Source organism: Leptinotarsa decemlineata, unplaced genomic scaffold, assembly GCF_025532065.1.
Source record: "Leptinotarsa decemlineata unplaced genomic scaffold, Ldec_3_MD MMD2_tig00000010_RagTag_RagTag, whole genome shotgun sequence".
Classification (NCBI taxonomy): Eukaryota; Metazoa; Arthropoda; class Insecta; order Coleoptera; family Chrysomelidae; genus Leptinotarsa; species Leptinotarsa decemlineata.
In genome coordinates, this window is record NW_027412538.1 from 13,382,295 (window position 1) to 13,398,493 (window position 16,199).

At 36.2% G+C, this 16,199-nt stretch overlaps 1 protein-coding gene across 5 annotated transcripts in view; it reads left to right on the forward strand.

Moving 5' to 3' along the window:
• Positions 1 to 16,199, forward strand: part of LOC111516670 (putative inorganic phosphate cotransporter) — a 35,846-nt gene that overhangs the window by 19,401 nt on the left and 246 nt on the right. The window contains exons 1-8 of one of the 5 annotated variants that reach the window (XM_074171498.1): positions 2,035 to 2,185; positions 3,438 to 3,544; positions 5,310 to 5,449; positions 7,317 to 7,629; positions 8,299 to 8,516; positions 9,184 to 9,333; positions 13,062 to 13,194; positions 14,693 to 14,937. In XM_074171498.1, coding sequence (XP_074027599.1) covers positions 3,442 to 3,544; positions 5,310 to 5,449; positions 7,317 to 7,629; positions 8,299 to 8,516; positions 9,184 to 9,333; positions 13,062 to 13,194; positions 14,693 to 14,937 — 1,302 coding nt within the window. In that variant the 5' untranslated portion in view covers positions 2,035 to 2,185; positions 3,438 to 3,441. The other 4 variants (XM_074171497.1, XR_012464587.1, XM_074171496.1 and 1 more) reach the window with 4 other exon arrangements.

Genomic DNA, 16,199 nt, shown 5'->3' on the forward strand with positions numbered 1-16,199 from the left:
AGTTATCAAAGAAAAACATTTTTCATTTTGTAACTTCGAGGGCCCGTTACTTGGTAACGAAGGATTTTAGGAAAAAAAATTATATGAAGTACTGGTGATATTTTGACCCCATCTATACATTCCCGAGGGGAAAAGAGGAAGTCCAGGGACACCCTGTATATCAGTTTTTCTTAGTTCTTTTCACATGTTCTGTTCGCGATGTAGACGCAGTTGAAATTTTAGAAAACAACAATCATTAATATCATAGAATTTCATATGATAACATTTTTGGTATGTGTATGCATTTGGAATGTAACTTCTGTTATCGATAAATGTCACTGGAATTGACGTTCAATGCCAATCGAAGAAAAAATAAGTTATCTTACTGATACTAAACAATGATCTATATTGTTATACACTTCACCTAATAATTCAAAAAGTTATTTCCATACATATTAGCCGAATTTCATAACAACCTACCATTTTTCTTCCACTCGAAATTTGTTTTCAATTTCATGTACTTTCTGAAATGTCTTCTTAACAAACAATTATATTCAACCGCATCTTATGCCATATTGATTATTGTAGCTTTCAGCCAACTTAGGAGTATTTGTAGTGCTTCAAAATGATGTCATACTCTTTTTTTTACACGTTTTTCTTTAGTTACACACTTTATATTAGCTTCAGCAATATGTATGTATGTTTGTTTGTAGGTAACTCTCAAGCTCGGGATCTCTATTGACAGAATTATCGGCATTATTGCTTGATCTATTCGCGGACAGATGGCGCTGTATGTAACTTCCTTGATAGGTTGTTTAAAAGAAAATCAAAATAAAAAACATATTTCAAGAATTATAAGTGCTAGCGAAATTCTGTACTACAGTGATTCCCGTGATTCAGTACAGAAAAAAGTTTTGAACGAAATGGAAGATACATTTCAAAATCTAATTCGATTCTTTGAAAGAAAACCAGAATATGGATTTCAACAATGAAAACTTTATCGTAAATTGTACACCAAAAAATTCAGTTACTTGAATATTTCAAAAAATCTAAAAATAAGAATCAAGGTGCTTGATATACATATCAAATCCAAAGATTGGTTTGAAAAATGAAATTATTCACTGAAAAAATATTTTTAGTCCATTAATATTTTAAATGAAACTTCAAATGGAAACATCAAGACTGAATTGTTTTTTGAAATTATACTGCAAATTTTCTCTTTACTTCGAAATAAATTTTTCAACAGTCTGCCCTCTGTTGGAGACTTACTGCATCTCAGTATTACTATATAATTTAAGACCTCAGACTTTATTATGTTGTTTGACAGAAATTTTACATTCGTGAGCCGTCTGTTGAAGAATTATAATGCTAGTGACTAGAAATTGAAAAAAAAAAAATTTGTTTTTGACAATGAATCGGAGTAAAAAGTGAAAAATAAATATAGTTTAAAAAAACTAAAAAACACGCTTTTATAGCACGTGAAACTAAAAAGTAAAAAATAAATGTAGTTGCAAAAAACTAAAAAACACGCTTTTAAAGAACATCGAACTGAAAAGTTAAACATTTTTTTTAAATGAGCTTTGTGCCATACTTTGTATATCAAGGCGGAAGTCGCTTTTTCCACAATAACACTAGTATTTTTCGTTCGTTATTATATTAGGCTTATTTAAAAAAAATATTTTCAACTTTTTAGTTCGACCTTCTTCAAAAGCGTGTTTTAGTTTTTTAAACTATATTTATTCACCAATTGTATTTCTAACTTGCAGTTTTGCCCTATAAGAACATTTTCAAACGAATACTAAACATGATGATCTCATACCAAGTAGTAACGGCTACATACCTTAATTTTTTTCATTTATTGTTCTGGCATCGACTACTGAGGTCATTAGCCATTTTGTATAAAAATCGATGATTTGATGTACGTGGCCTTATTTTTTGAACAGTCCCCGTATGATTGATATGTTATTAGTCCAATAAACAAAATAAAAAACTATTTTTTGATAATGTTACATGAAGAAATTGAAGAAAACATTTTTATTAGTCCATTTGCTCATTCCGTTTCTACCTGATTATGAGAATGAGTAGTTTCATATAGCTACAGTTTGACAACTCATTATTTCTCTTATCTGACCACCACAATTCGACATAGAATAGAAAATTGTCACGTTCAGCAGAACCATTTGAGAAAATTTTTGGGTTGTATCACGTAAGTACACTAGCAATAACAAACTATATAACTCTATAAGTATTTATATTTAGTCGAATATATCAAATCACAAAAGAAATATAATAGTCTATAAAGATGTGAAATTCACAGTCGAGAAATAGAGAGACGGTTGAGTTCTACAGGTATTTCTTGTGTTTATTTTTTGATGTGTTAACAGTTTATGAAATTGCAACACTTGTTTTGCTAGACGATACTTTCCCCAGACACGTTCATACAGGCCATGAACAAAACTTTTTTTGTGTTCGGATATTCTGGTTTCGGCATTTTTAGATGTTTTTCCAATATAAACTTTTGAGTACGAGCCACATTTTTTCCTATAAGGTTATCAAACTAGTTTTCCTTCCTCTGGATGATGATAATTTGGTGATCGAAACTTGTGTTGAAGTGTTGAAATAACAGTTTGGTGTTGAAAATATTAATTTTTACACCAAAGGTTCCAAACAGTGCATCAATAGTACATGAAAGCTTCATTTTTGGGCTCTGGTGTCAACCATTTAAATGTATGAAACAATTTGACTCTGTTGAAAAATAAGATATTTGGTATTTAATTTATTTTGGGAGTGGAATAACTTTTTCTCATTGGGGGCTTATGTTATTCAAAAAACTCTTCAAAATCTATGCTTACAAATGCGAAAGTATCTTCCTTTACACATATTAAACTCTGTTTCTGCGTATTGGTAGGTAAAATTTGGTATGTAGGTGCTTCTTAGGTCTTAGATGCTCCCTTAGAAAGGATTTTTAAATAACCCCACTGAGGGTCCCCAATGAGGGTAAAGAGGCACGTTTACATAAGGAAATTACCTTCTCATCATTGTTTTTCCGTACTGCTACATTTTAGATGGCTGAAATTTGGTATGTAGGTTTGTTTTATGTTGTAGATGTACAATAAGAAATGATTTTTCAATTTTTCAACTGAGCCGCGTTTCATTACTGTTTGGAGGCTGACATTTTTAATTTAGGTTCGTTTGATGTTGTAAGAACCAACTGAAAGCTTCTGCAGAAAAATATTTCATTGAGAGAGATCCAAACGTTGGGATCAATCAGCCGTATATTGTTTAGAAAAATGACCATTAATATTTTCGTACAGCGCCATCTGCCCGCGAATAGATCAAGCAATAATGTCGGTAATTCTGTCAAGTACAGATCCCGAGCTTGAGAGTTACAAACATACATACATACAGGTGAAGCTAATATAAAGCGTGTAAAAAATGAAATTTGATTTGTGTTTCAGAAAAATGGCACAGGCCTCTGAATATAAGGCAGTTCCTACCAATGCAAATGGAGATGAATCTTTTGTTAATGATGGAAACCGTGCAAAAGCTTCAGAGCTGAGTCATGGTATGTTATAGTTTAGTTTTGATCCATGAATAGAAACACCAAATAAGGAGTGGTACAATGTCAAATTGAGCTGGTAAAAACTCAGAAAAATAATCCCGCCCATTTTACTGTTGTCACCGTGAAGGTAGCTGTATTTCTATTTGTGATATCCAAGTCCACGATAAAATACGAATATAGGTCGTATGTAGCATCTTCAAACTTGATTTGAACCAGTGTACCCCCTGTAGATGACTCGTTCCTTCAACCACTTGATGTTATGTTGAAGGGTTTAAAATGCTTCGTTATTACCCATTCCTATCTTGGATTCCTATCTTTTTTTTGTTGCATGGCAATACTCACTGTGAACGACCTCTCGGTTTCAACTTTCATTCATATGGTATCTAACAAACGTAATTCTTTGAGTTTTTGTTCATGTTTGTTGGCTTGGTTTTGAAACGTCGTCTATTGAAAAATTAGCTAACGAGGAAGCCCCAAAAAAGAACAGACATATTCCAGAATATTGCAGTAGTTCTGTAAGCAGAGGGAAGCAGGTACAATCAGTGCTCTGTTGGCTATCATCCCCAAAATTGTTTGAAAAGATATGGCTGGATATAATATCAGAAATTGTCTCAGATCCCTTCACACTATCTATAGCAGCTTCACAAAAACCAAGCCATAGCAAAAACTGGCTCTAAAAATTACGTATATAGGATTAAATTTAAAGAAGCTGTAGTTGAGTTGACTAAATAATACACATACGTCTTATTAAAGAGAAAATAATTTTTTATAGTGTGCGATCTCTGCTGCAGGCATCCAGTGATGCAACTGAACCCAGGTTTGTGTTTAATAAACCCTGCAAAATACAAATAGAACAGAACACAGAGTCTGATGCTACAAATGCAATACGCATATATACAGACGGCTCAAAAACCAAAGAAGGCTCCCGATGTGGAGTTTACTCCAGATCACTAAGCCTAAGGATTGAGTGGGGAATGGGAAAAAACAAGAACTGGTTGGTATCTCAATCGCTACAAAAGAAATAACCAGGAAAGGAATTTCTGGCAAAAAATTAGATTAGATTAGATTAATATGGGGCCTCTGTGCTGAACAACCACTACACTGCAACCTTTGCAGATCTATTGTGTGTGCCCTCATGTATGCTACAGTTCCTTGTCTAGGCCCGTCCTTGTAACTAGACTCCATAGGCCAGACCTCAAGTTCCCCATATATTGAGAGGGTTGTGGTTTTTCCTCCCCTAATGTTGCAAACCTTATCCTTGACAGACCTTCGCAATAGCATAGTATGTGTACGGAGGTTTCCTCATCCTCCTGGCAAAGCCTGCATAGGGCTGTGTCTGCCAGTCCGATGTTGTTCATGTGTTTGTTGAGTCTACAGTGTCTCGTCAATAGCCCGACCAGAACTCTAGTTGATCGCCTATTCAGACTTAGTAGGTACTCCATGAATTTTGGCGATGGCTCTTTAATGAACTCTTTTGCCTTTCTAACACGCGGCGCCTTATTCCACCATTTTTGAGATTGTTTTTCCTTCCAGTTGCTGTTACAAATTTTTCGCAGCGCTTTTGCTATACCACAAAAGGGTTCTGGGCCAATGGGGGAGCGTCGACCTCCTTCTCGTGCTAATAAATCAGCTTCTTCGTTGCCCTTATATCCTAACCAGGCTAATGACAGTCTGTTTTGTCATGTTGTAGTTCTTGTAGCTTTTGTAGCAGCAGTTTATGAAATTGATTATGATTTTTTGGTATTATTTAATACTTTTTATTTTATAGGTCCAACTTTTGGCAAAAGACATCAACAGTTACTGATGATGTTCTTTGAAGTTGTCATTTATAACTCTGTTAAGCACAGTATGGCGATATGTTTAGTGGCCATGACCGATCCAAACGCGAATCCCAACAAAAAAATTCCAGTAAGTTCGATTTTCATACTTATATATCTAACTCTCAGTAGAGAAGCAAACTCTCTTCAGTGTTTTAAATACACTGACCCGTCACTAGATGAAAATCAATAACACTATCCATGATAATAATTATAAAGTTTTGAAACTATGAATTTCATTCAACAGTACACTTGTCAGTGTTGTTTGGTGGATTAAAATATCGACATATGGTGAAAAATTATTTTATTCGGACACGAAGATTTTGGTTTGATATTATTGATAAGCAATTTTCTGTTACCTCGACATTTCAAGCAGAAACTATAGTTTGTCAAATCTAGCTGTGATTCTGAATATTGGATGCGCAGTAGATCAGCCGGCGGAGTGTTGCGAGAGCTCATTACCATCGAGGAACTCGTGTAGTGAACATCCATCGTGTAGTACAGTAAGATTTGGCACTTCTTTAGAAAAATCAATCTCCAATGAGAAAACATCAAGTTACGATAGCAAGATTGTGACAGAACCATTTCTGACATGCATCTAGGCAACTTTACAAATAACTACATCTTGTCAGAGTACTTAGCGTTAGAAAAACAGCAGAGAGAATATGGAGTTCCACATGCTATCGCAGTAGAAGGGACAATAAATAAAATTATTAAAAACTTATTCGACAGTTTTTGTCATGAAAATCCAAGAATCATGCTCCATGTTGTTCATGGGAATTAAATTTACTCATTACTACTTCAATAGCATCAATTTAAGAGAACATTTTTTGAAAATTCCAACTGTAGGAGTGCAATAAAAGAGAAATTTTTGAATATTCTAACTGGGGCTCCCCCTGGGAATAAAAGGGGCGCGTTCACATATGAAAATTACCTTTACATCACTGTCTCTCCGTATCACTACATTTTCGAACGCTGAAATTTTGTATGTATGTTTGTTTCATGTTGTAGAAATGCAGTAAATGAGAAATTTTTGAATATTCTAACTGGTGCTCCCCCTGGAAATGAAAATTACCTTCACATCACTGTTTCTCCGTATCGCTACATTTTCGAAGGCTAAAATTTCGTATGTATGTTTGTTCCATGTTGTAGAAGTGCAATAAAAGAGAAATTTTTGAATATTCCAACTGGGGATCCCCCTGGGAATAAAAGGGGCGCGTTCACATATGAAAACTACCTTTACATCACTGTTTCTCTGTATCGCTACATTTTCGAAGGCTGAAATTTTGTATGTATGTTTTTTTCATGTTGTAGAAGTGCAATAAAAGAGAAATTTTTGAATATTCCAACTGGGGATCCCCCTGGGAATAAAAGGGGCGCGTTCACATATGAAAATTACCTTTACATCACTGTTTCTCTGTATCGCTACATTTTCGAAGGCTGAAATTTTGTATGTATGTTTTTTTCATGTTGTAGAAGTGCAATAAAAGAGAAATTTTTGAATATTCCAACTGGGGATCCTCCTGGGAATAAAAGGGGCGCGTTCACATATGAAACATCATTGTTTCTCCATACTGCTATATTTTCAGAGGCTGAAATTTTGTATGTAGGTTCTTGTTATGTTGTAGATGTACATGAAATGAAGTCAACTTTTCATCACTATTTCTCTATGCCCTTAAATTTCCGCAGGGTGAATTTATATACAGTATCGGCATTGCACCCGTGTGGAGCCGGGGCGGGTCGCTAGTCAATGTATGAAATACGAAATTTTCAAACGATCAGTATACACACACGACATATTTATTGAGCTTTATAGGGCTTCAAAAACAGATGACATTTAAACGGACAAAACTTTCAGAACAATCTAACAAATAAATAACAATTATTATCAGTATACAATATAACGATGAAACCGCTCATTAGTCTCAATTAATGCAGAATACTATATTTTTTCCCAGACCTACGAGTGGACAAACCAGAATATGATTATTTCGATGTACATATGGGGATACACATTACCCCAAATAGCGGCTGGGTGGATCGTTACAACTTATGGACCCAAATGGTTCATGGTTGGGGCAATGACGATGTCTTCACTATTGGGTTTGATGATTCCCACCACTGCATCTCTGACTGGCGACGTAGGTGTCATAGTTTGTAGATTTCTCCAAGGATGTTTTCATGCAGTGATGCCAACTGCAACATACACTCTGTTAGGTAAATGGTTACCTGTCAGTGAAAGAAGTAGAATGAGTTCACATGTGTTCACAGGTAATGTGTAAATAATTTTAGTCAATGAAGGTATATGTTCATCAAAACAAAAGTTTTCAATTTACCACAAACTTTTCCATACGGATATCACTCTCCATTACAATTCTACCCTTCATATCAACACAAAATGGCATCTTATAATAGTATGATTTATAGATTTGTTAGTGTTCCTCTTTCAATAGATACTTTTGTTGAAGAAGTCAATATTGTTGAGCAAATTGTAGTAAACAACAGATTCAAAGGTGAATCAATGGACTTATTACTTTCCAAAAGTCTACGCAAAAGCGTATTCTTGACAAACAACAGAAAAAGGGGACTCATTTTTGGATAAACAAGATATTAAAATTGCATATAGTACTGGTTATACGTTGGGAAAGTTAGTTGAAAATAATAAAGACAAAACACCCAAATTTGAGAAATCAGAAGTATATAAATTAAATTGTGGAACGTGTCCTAAAGTATATATTGGTCAAACCGGCAGAACATTCAGAAATCGCATGTGGGAACATCGTATGAGCCATGCAAATTATCAACAAATATCAAATTTCCACTGCTATGGTCAACAATCAGATCATTGTATGAATGAAACAATAGAGGGCCTAGGTTGGAACCGTGAAGTACCCCCGAATATTCCGAATGTGTGACTGATCAAAAATTTTGTTTCATCAGGTTCGTCAATCGGAGCTGTGATTTCCATGTTGTTGAGTGGTTATATCGCGGGAAGTTGGTATGGTTGGCCCATGGTATTCTACGTGTATAATGGTTCAGGATTAGTATGGGCCTTCATTTTCTGCTTCATCGGCAGTAATTGTCCCGGCGACCATCCAACAATCAGTATACAAGAAAAAACATTCATTGAAACATATTCGTTTTCTACCGATAAGAAGGTAAGTGAGTATTTAGTATGATAGAACCAATAAAATTGATAACGTGTCTGAGAATATATTTTTTAATTATTCTCGTGTAATGTGAAGATCTGTACGATTTGAAAAAATACTAGGCAATAAAATGATACGATAATATAACATATATATGTATAAGTTTCGGAGAAAACCGATGCCTGGGTTTTTGTGGCATGGAATTGAACCTGATTAGTTTCACCTCAAGAAATGCAAGAAATGTAGTGAGGTGTATATTGGTCAGACTTCCAAACTTTTGAAAGGCAGACTCACATCGCATAAAAATGACCGGCGATCGAAATGATTTATCTTGCGCTGTGTCATAATTTGTCAATACATTAGATCATATGGATTATGTGGAACGCAAATTCTATGAAGTTGTGGAATGAAGCATTTATAAGATATAGCCCAAAAATGATCGAAGTTCTGTGGTATTGCAAAGTGAAGGTGAATCATGAAGTCCTTTTTTATGAATCTTGTGTCCAGAAAGAGCCAAGGGTGTTTGCAATACTGAGTATTTGGTTTGTAGTGGTCACATTCTAACTGATCGTAAACGTTTCATAATTTGTAGATGTACTCTGTTCTCAGTTGCAGTTATTATGATGTCATGTGAGTAACATAGTGTTTTATAATGTTATTTTTCATTATTTTACAGAATTTATCAACCCCTTGGATTAAAATTCTGACCTCATCATGTTTTTGGGCACTCGTATTAGCAGAATTATCATTTATCTGGGGTTATTATACACTACTTTCACAAACTCCAGCTTACTTCAATTACACAATGAAAATCAACATAAAATCGGTAAGTACTGAAAGTTGGAGAAGTGTTTTTCACAATCCAACATTCATTGTGTTAGCAACTCCTTCTTTCTATCTATAGTGCTTGGTTATTGACCCTTTACTCAGTCACTGAAAGTTTGAAATTATTCCAAATGTTGAGTTGAAACTCCTCAAAAACAAACTTTCCTAAGCTTTTTTGAGACTTGGTTAAATGGACATTATTATCATTATAATCGTAGTTTGCGGTGGTCAGGCCCCATCCCCCGAAGCCCCGATACATTCGGGAGGGCGTGCCAGCATTATCAACCAACGACCACTCCCCACTCCCTGGGGTAAGTGATCATTGGGTCCGAGAATCATGTGCCCTGAGCAAGCGCAGTGAGCCAAAAATGACAGCCTTCTGCATCTGTGCGGCTAAGATTTCTACCTTAGTGCGGCAAGCCGGTATGATTTTAAGATTCAAGAGTAGAGAGGACATCATTCCCCCAAGGACTCCAATAATCAGAACAATCATCTTGACAGAGTGATCTGGATAGAGTCTGCGGAGTTCGAAGAGAAAATCTCGATATTTCATCCGTTTCTCCTTCTCTTTTCGGACGATATTCGTCCCGCCAGGAGGTGAAAACCCCACGACAAATATCGTCTTGCTCTGGTGGTCGAGTAGGACTACATCAGGCTTATTAGCTTGTATGAGCCTGAGGGTGGGAAACGAATTGTTTCAATAAATTCGGCACTTCTAGTTCCCCACAACGGATTCAACAGAAACGTAAATATTAGGAATTTGAGGAATGTGAAAGGTTGCAGATTTCAGGAGCACAACAAAATTCGCCAAGTTATACTGATTTACAAATTTGAATCCTTTGGAGTTTTTCTACTATTGCTGCTCAACAGCAGCATGTAATTTCAGTATCCAACTATCTAGATCAGGGATGGGCAACCTTTGGCATGTTGTGGGCCAAACTTTAGTTTGCAAATACGTTCGCGGGCCGCGTTTAAAAGTAGTACATTTTAAAGTAGTGTTATAGTGCTCACAATTTTTTGCGATAGAACACAAGTTCTGTTGGTGGATAATGCAGTGGAGAACTATCAAATCATCTTTTTGCACATTAAATTCAGTTGCTTTTTCGTTCAAAATTCCGATGAAACCTTTACGTAAGCCGACCATAGAAGGTGCACCATCTGTGCATACTCCAACTAATTTTGACCATGGGAAGGCAAAACTTGTAAATACCTGTTGAACTTCATTAAAAATGTCCTCTTCTGTAGTGGTTCCTTTTAGTGGCTATAAAGCAAGTAACAGTGAATTCTTTATCAACACCTCGAATGAATATAGCCAGTTGAGCTGTATCCGACAAATCGGTGCTCTCGTCCAATGCCATGGAAAATGATTCAAGACCAGCCATACGCTCAGTCAATGTTGTTTTTATATCATTAGCCATCATTTCTATACGTCGGACAACAGCTCGTTCTGACAAACTAATTTTTTTTAAATTGATTTTTTTTTTCAGGACACAAAACATTGCAAACTTTTAACATACACGCCTTCGGAAAATGGTTTCAATGACTTTGTCAATTTTGAACTAACTATGAAACTAGCTTTCACAACATTATCAAGTAGTGTTCTTTGTTTATGAAACATTTGCTTCTGCTTTTCCAAATTTGCAGCAAGCTTTTGGATTTTGTCTTTTCTTATTTGTCCTGTCAGTGAGTGCAGCGTAGGATGCTTAGTTGAGTAATGCAGCAAACAAATAGGCTTACCATTGTGCAGGATAAAAAAGAATTCTTCAATCCACTTTTCTTGAAACTGGCGACCCTCTGCATCTACTTTTCGTTTCTTTCCACCAGACATAATTTTCGTATACAAAATATAATTATCAAGCACCCAGATGCACACAAAGTCACAAAGCAAATTAACGGCACTAGCAGTTTGCTAGGATATCGCTCGTCGAAGTTATCACCTCGGTAGCTCAAGTAGAACTGAACTAAAGTTCCCCCCATACCCCCTCCTGGGTTGAGTGCCCTGAAGTAGAAGCTTTCCCCCCAGCTATTTAGCGAGGAGAACGTAGTACCCCAATCCATCCACCCCCGCTTCCCGAGCGGTCCTCAACTTACTGTTGAGCACTTCAATTGACATCTGACCTCTTTTGGTCGAAAGTCAGCCTTTAGGTGCTATTCTTTCGCGATCGGTTGAAATGTTTTGTCGTGACTATTCCTAACTGAATTTTAGCATGGGAGCCCCCAAAAACTAACCGGCGGCTTTTGTTATTAGCGTCGAGCGTTCCTCAGTGAATCTAAGGAAAAGTGAATCGCGGTCGAATTGTTCTGCGTTGAACCTACCTGAAAGAGAGATTGTCTGATTAGTGATATGCTTACCTAAGTCGCCTGACGGTGACTCGTGGGGTTGTCGTTGGTTTTGCTTGGTTGGCCTCGGGTGTTTATCCTTTTCTCGGAATCTGGGGTCGTCCATATTTAACGCATCGTGTAGATCGCGTAGCGCTGGGTTGTTGTGCGATCTGATTCTATCGAACACGCTTTCTGCGTGTTCTCTCATATACACGTCCACATATTGCGTGTCCAGGTTTAGGTCTCTGTATATAAATCTATTGGGAATGTAGTACGGTGCGTTTACGGCGGCCCTTACTCTCGCGTTCAGAAACTACTGTATCTTCTGCAAGGACTGCTCCTTGCGGGACCCCGGCTTCCCAGTAGTCGAATTGTTGATAGTTCGTCTCCTACTCTGCAACGGCATCGCCTGTCAGCTAGCAAAGACTGAATTAATCTTACCATTGGTTTTGTGTATCCAAAATCGCTCATCTTGGGCAGTAGTCCGTCATGCCAAACTCTGTCGAACGCCTGGGAGACGTCTAAGAAGATAGCTCCGGTGTCGTATCCTTTGCCGAGGTTGAAGCCTTTGGTCGCGAAGTCTACTACCTTCAGGACTTGTAGCTCTGTCGTGTGTTCTGATCTAAAACCGAATTGCTTCGAGTCTCTTCAAAATGACATGCTCCGCCACTTTGCTTATGGAAGGAAGTAAGCTAATTGGCCTGTGATTGTCTGGAAACAGGTGGTTCTTCTTGGGCTTCGGGATGTGGATTACCGTTACCTTTAAAATTTACGTTTACATGTTATATGTTATACATTAATTTTTAACATGTTTTTTTTAACACAATGTTTTTTTTAAATTAGGTTTTTCAAAATTTCTCGCGGGCCGGATCAAATAATACAGTGGGCCGAACTCGGTCCGCGGGCCCTGATCTAGATCTTGCGAGATGAATAAAAGGAACCATGCAAAGGTAGAATTTTCTTGGTTTTCCAGGTAATTAAAAACTGTTTTGTCTTTTACTGTTATCAACTTCCTTCATAAGTATGGCAGGGGTAAACCTAGCTGTAGTTATCGTGTTATCTTTTAATCGCTGAATGGTGAATAATTCGCCCCAACTAACAACAATCCTCAGAAGTCAAAACTTGTGCGAACATCGACGAGATCTTACCTTTTAAGGTGCGATTTCTAGCACAGGTTGGACGATACGCAGTGAGGAACGATCATTCGTCCGTAGGGCTCGAACCGTGTTTCGGACAGCGGTCGATTGAATAAGTAGAATGAACTCCTCACGCAACGCGAATAGAAATAACTACATATATGAAAATAGGGTCATGGCTGATGAGTTTTCAATTTTTAATGTATTGTAATACTTCATTCAGATCTCTTATCGGATTCTTAATTGAGCCCAATCTTTGCTTTTGTTGCAGAATGGTGTTTTGAGTTCCTTACCCTTACTCGCCAAATGGTTATCGACTTACATTTTTATTTACGTAGCGGATATATTAATTAGCAAAAAAATTTGTAGCATTGGAAAAACCAGGAAGATCATGACAGTTCTGAGTAAGTTCAATAATGTGACAGTTCAACAACGAATCAGTTTTGATATACGATTCCGAAAAAATCGCTAAAAAAAATTCCGATTTTCGACTAAGATAAAATATCGTAGTATGCCCTGAATCTTTAATAAACATTTCAAATTTTGTCCCAAGGTAGACATTTTAGTACTTGACATTTAAGAAAAAAATATTAAAATCGGTTTACAACTTCAAATTTTAGGGGGGTGTTTCCATTTAAAAAGGGTCATACTGTATATTGTAAAAATTCATCATTATGAATAGTGTTATTCATTTTCACTGAGTAATGGGTTAGTATATTGAAAAAAATGCTCAACTCAATTATCCAAATAGTTCGATCCTTATATTCAGATGTTCGAACCATCAACACTCTATGTTTTGAATAAGTAATCACTTATTGACGTCTTTCTTCAAAACAAATTTTATTATTTGTTCTCCTCCAGTTTCTCAGTGTTCATACATCTCTCAAACTTGCAATATCCAATCAATAAAAAAATCTAAATGATTATCAACAGGTCTACAACAACATTCAGTTCCGTTTGGAGTTCCTTTGGTGTTTGAGCTTCTCCAGCTATAGATGTATCATGTGCGTATAAAATCATCATTTTAGTCCTTACACGTACAGGGGAGTCATTGATTGAAAAAAAAATCTGTGGTCCTAGACATGAACCTTGCGGAACTCCAAATCTAACACCATAACATTCAGACCAGGTGCACTTTTCCCATTTTATTTTTGCTGGGTCTTTATTGTACAACTGCGTATGATAATAGTTGTGATAAATTGAAGAAAATCACAATTTTGCTATCGACTGAGGTCCTTCCACCCATTTCATTGTACTAATTTTCATGAAAGAAATAATCAGCCTTCGAACTTGATTATTCGTTTAAGTTTTTTCATGTATTCCAAATGTTTATTGAAATTTACTTTGATACTATCGTTAACAATTGTAAGATTACTTTAATACTCGGAAAAATTAATTTTTTTCTTACTTTCATACTTATTATCTTCATCTATTGTTTTAATAATTTATTTGTACACTCATCACTTATTAAATCACACTCATCACTTATTCAAGTTTATGATGTAAATACATAATAAATACCGTCAATAACCTCAAATTTTACAAACGTACTCAAAGTAATATGTAAAAATACTTGAGTGAATGAGAAACCTTAGGGTGGACGCATTGTCCCGAGCAAGACATCTGCGCCCCCGAACGACGCTTCTGTTCACTATGGAGAGGAGTCTGGCCAAATGCGCTCCACTGGGAAGCAACCAACGGACATATAAATTAAAGAAGAAAAAAATGACTTCAGAATGTCGTTTTCCGTGACAGTGTCCACGCGCAGTTTTTCCCTAACGCATCAAAAGAAATATAACTTCAATAAATAACTCAATTCTTCCTGATATCTTCAGCACAAAACATAACATATTATTCAGATTACACTTGTAGTACCGACGAGATTTCGCTTTTTTGTTTCAGGTTCAATGATTCCGTGTGTAGCTTTGATTGTGCTTGGAAACAGTAAAGCAGGCGAAGGAGAAAAGTGTGTTGCTTTGTTGATCGTAGCACTTGGATTTGCCAGTGCTAACTATAGTGGGGCTCTTGTTAATTGTTTGGATCTTTCGCCGAACTATTCCGGTGTCCTAACCGGTATCAATTATCAGATATCTATGATGTTGGCAGCCCTGAGTCCACTGTCAGTGGACTTCTTTGTTGTTGATAAAGTAAGTGGTAGTGAAAAGTGATACAATCATTATTACTATGATTCCGAAGCTGGTAGAACTTCAATAAATAGGTAGTGTGCATCCGAAAAGAATATAACGAAAAAGGTATTACTGGCGGCCATAAACCAACGTAACTTCAAAAAAGAGTATATTATTGATTCGATGTGTGAAACACGTAGTCATATTCTCTTACATTTGCCTCCATACTATTGTGTGTTCAATCCAATTGAAATGGTTTGAGCCACAATGAAAGAAAGCTTGCGGAAATGTAATCAGTCACCGACTTTGAATGCTGTATTGCTTGACAATATAAGGCGAGTGATGAATGAAGTAGGTAATAGTGATGTGTGGAAGAACTGTGTGGCCACGTTATAAAAGAAGAGAACAAATATTTTGTGCAAAGTTCCATAAATCCGATCGTTATTCAACCCGATGATGATTCCACGTCATCCGAATATAGCGAAGTAGAATTTTGATTTTTCTAGCAATTTTGCTGGCCTCTATTATTTTGTAAATATATGTTTGACGAGAATTCGTTGTGATTATTTGTGTTTTAATTGTATTTTAGAGTTTTCGATTCGGAAATCAACTACCTTGAATTTCGAAGTTTTTCATTACCCATGGTGGAAAAATTCAGTTAAGATAACTTTTTCATGGGGTAATCAATTGCTATGATTGGAAAAATAAGTAACTGAAAAACTACCACTGAAAAATAATATGCCGGCGCCTATGTCGAGACGGGAATTCCTTCTCTCTGTGCTGTTCCAATTGGTATTGGAAATACTATAACTTTTCTCATAGTTTTGAGGTTCAACTCAGTACACCGGGAACTTAACTGTTTAAGAACTCTTCCATTTGGAGAACTGGGTTTATGTGGAATACATTTTCTGAAAACTTTTTTCCAAATGGATTCAATCTCCAGCGATTCAAATACAATGTGAATCGATACTTTTCGCAAACACTATTAGATCGGCTTAAGTATTTTTCTGTAGTGCTTGTGTTTTGTCCTTGAAAAAATTCCGTTATCATCCGGTATAAGACAGTCTAGCGACACAAAACTATCAGTATTGAAGATTGGATTTCATTCGGGTTTTAAAAACTAGTGGAATGAATGAATAGAGGTTCTACACTTGCATTGATATTTGAAATGTAAACTTCTTCCTGAATATTTTTCTTTTTGGTTTCAGATTATTAGATTGTTTATTGGTGTCTTACGAATCCTTCCCAAAACAATTAGGTGGGAAATTAATTTTTTCATTTTT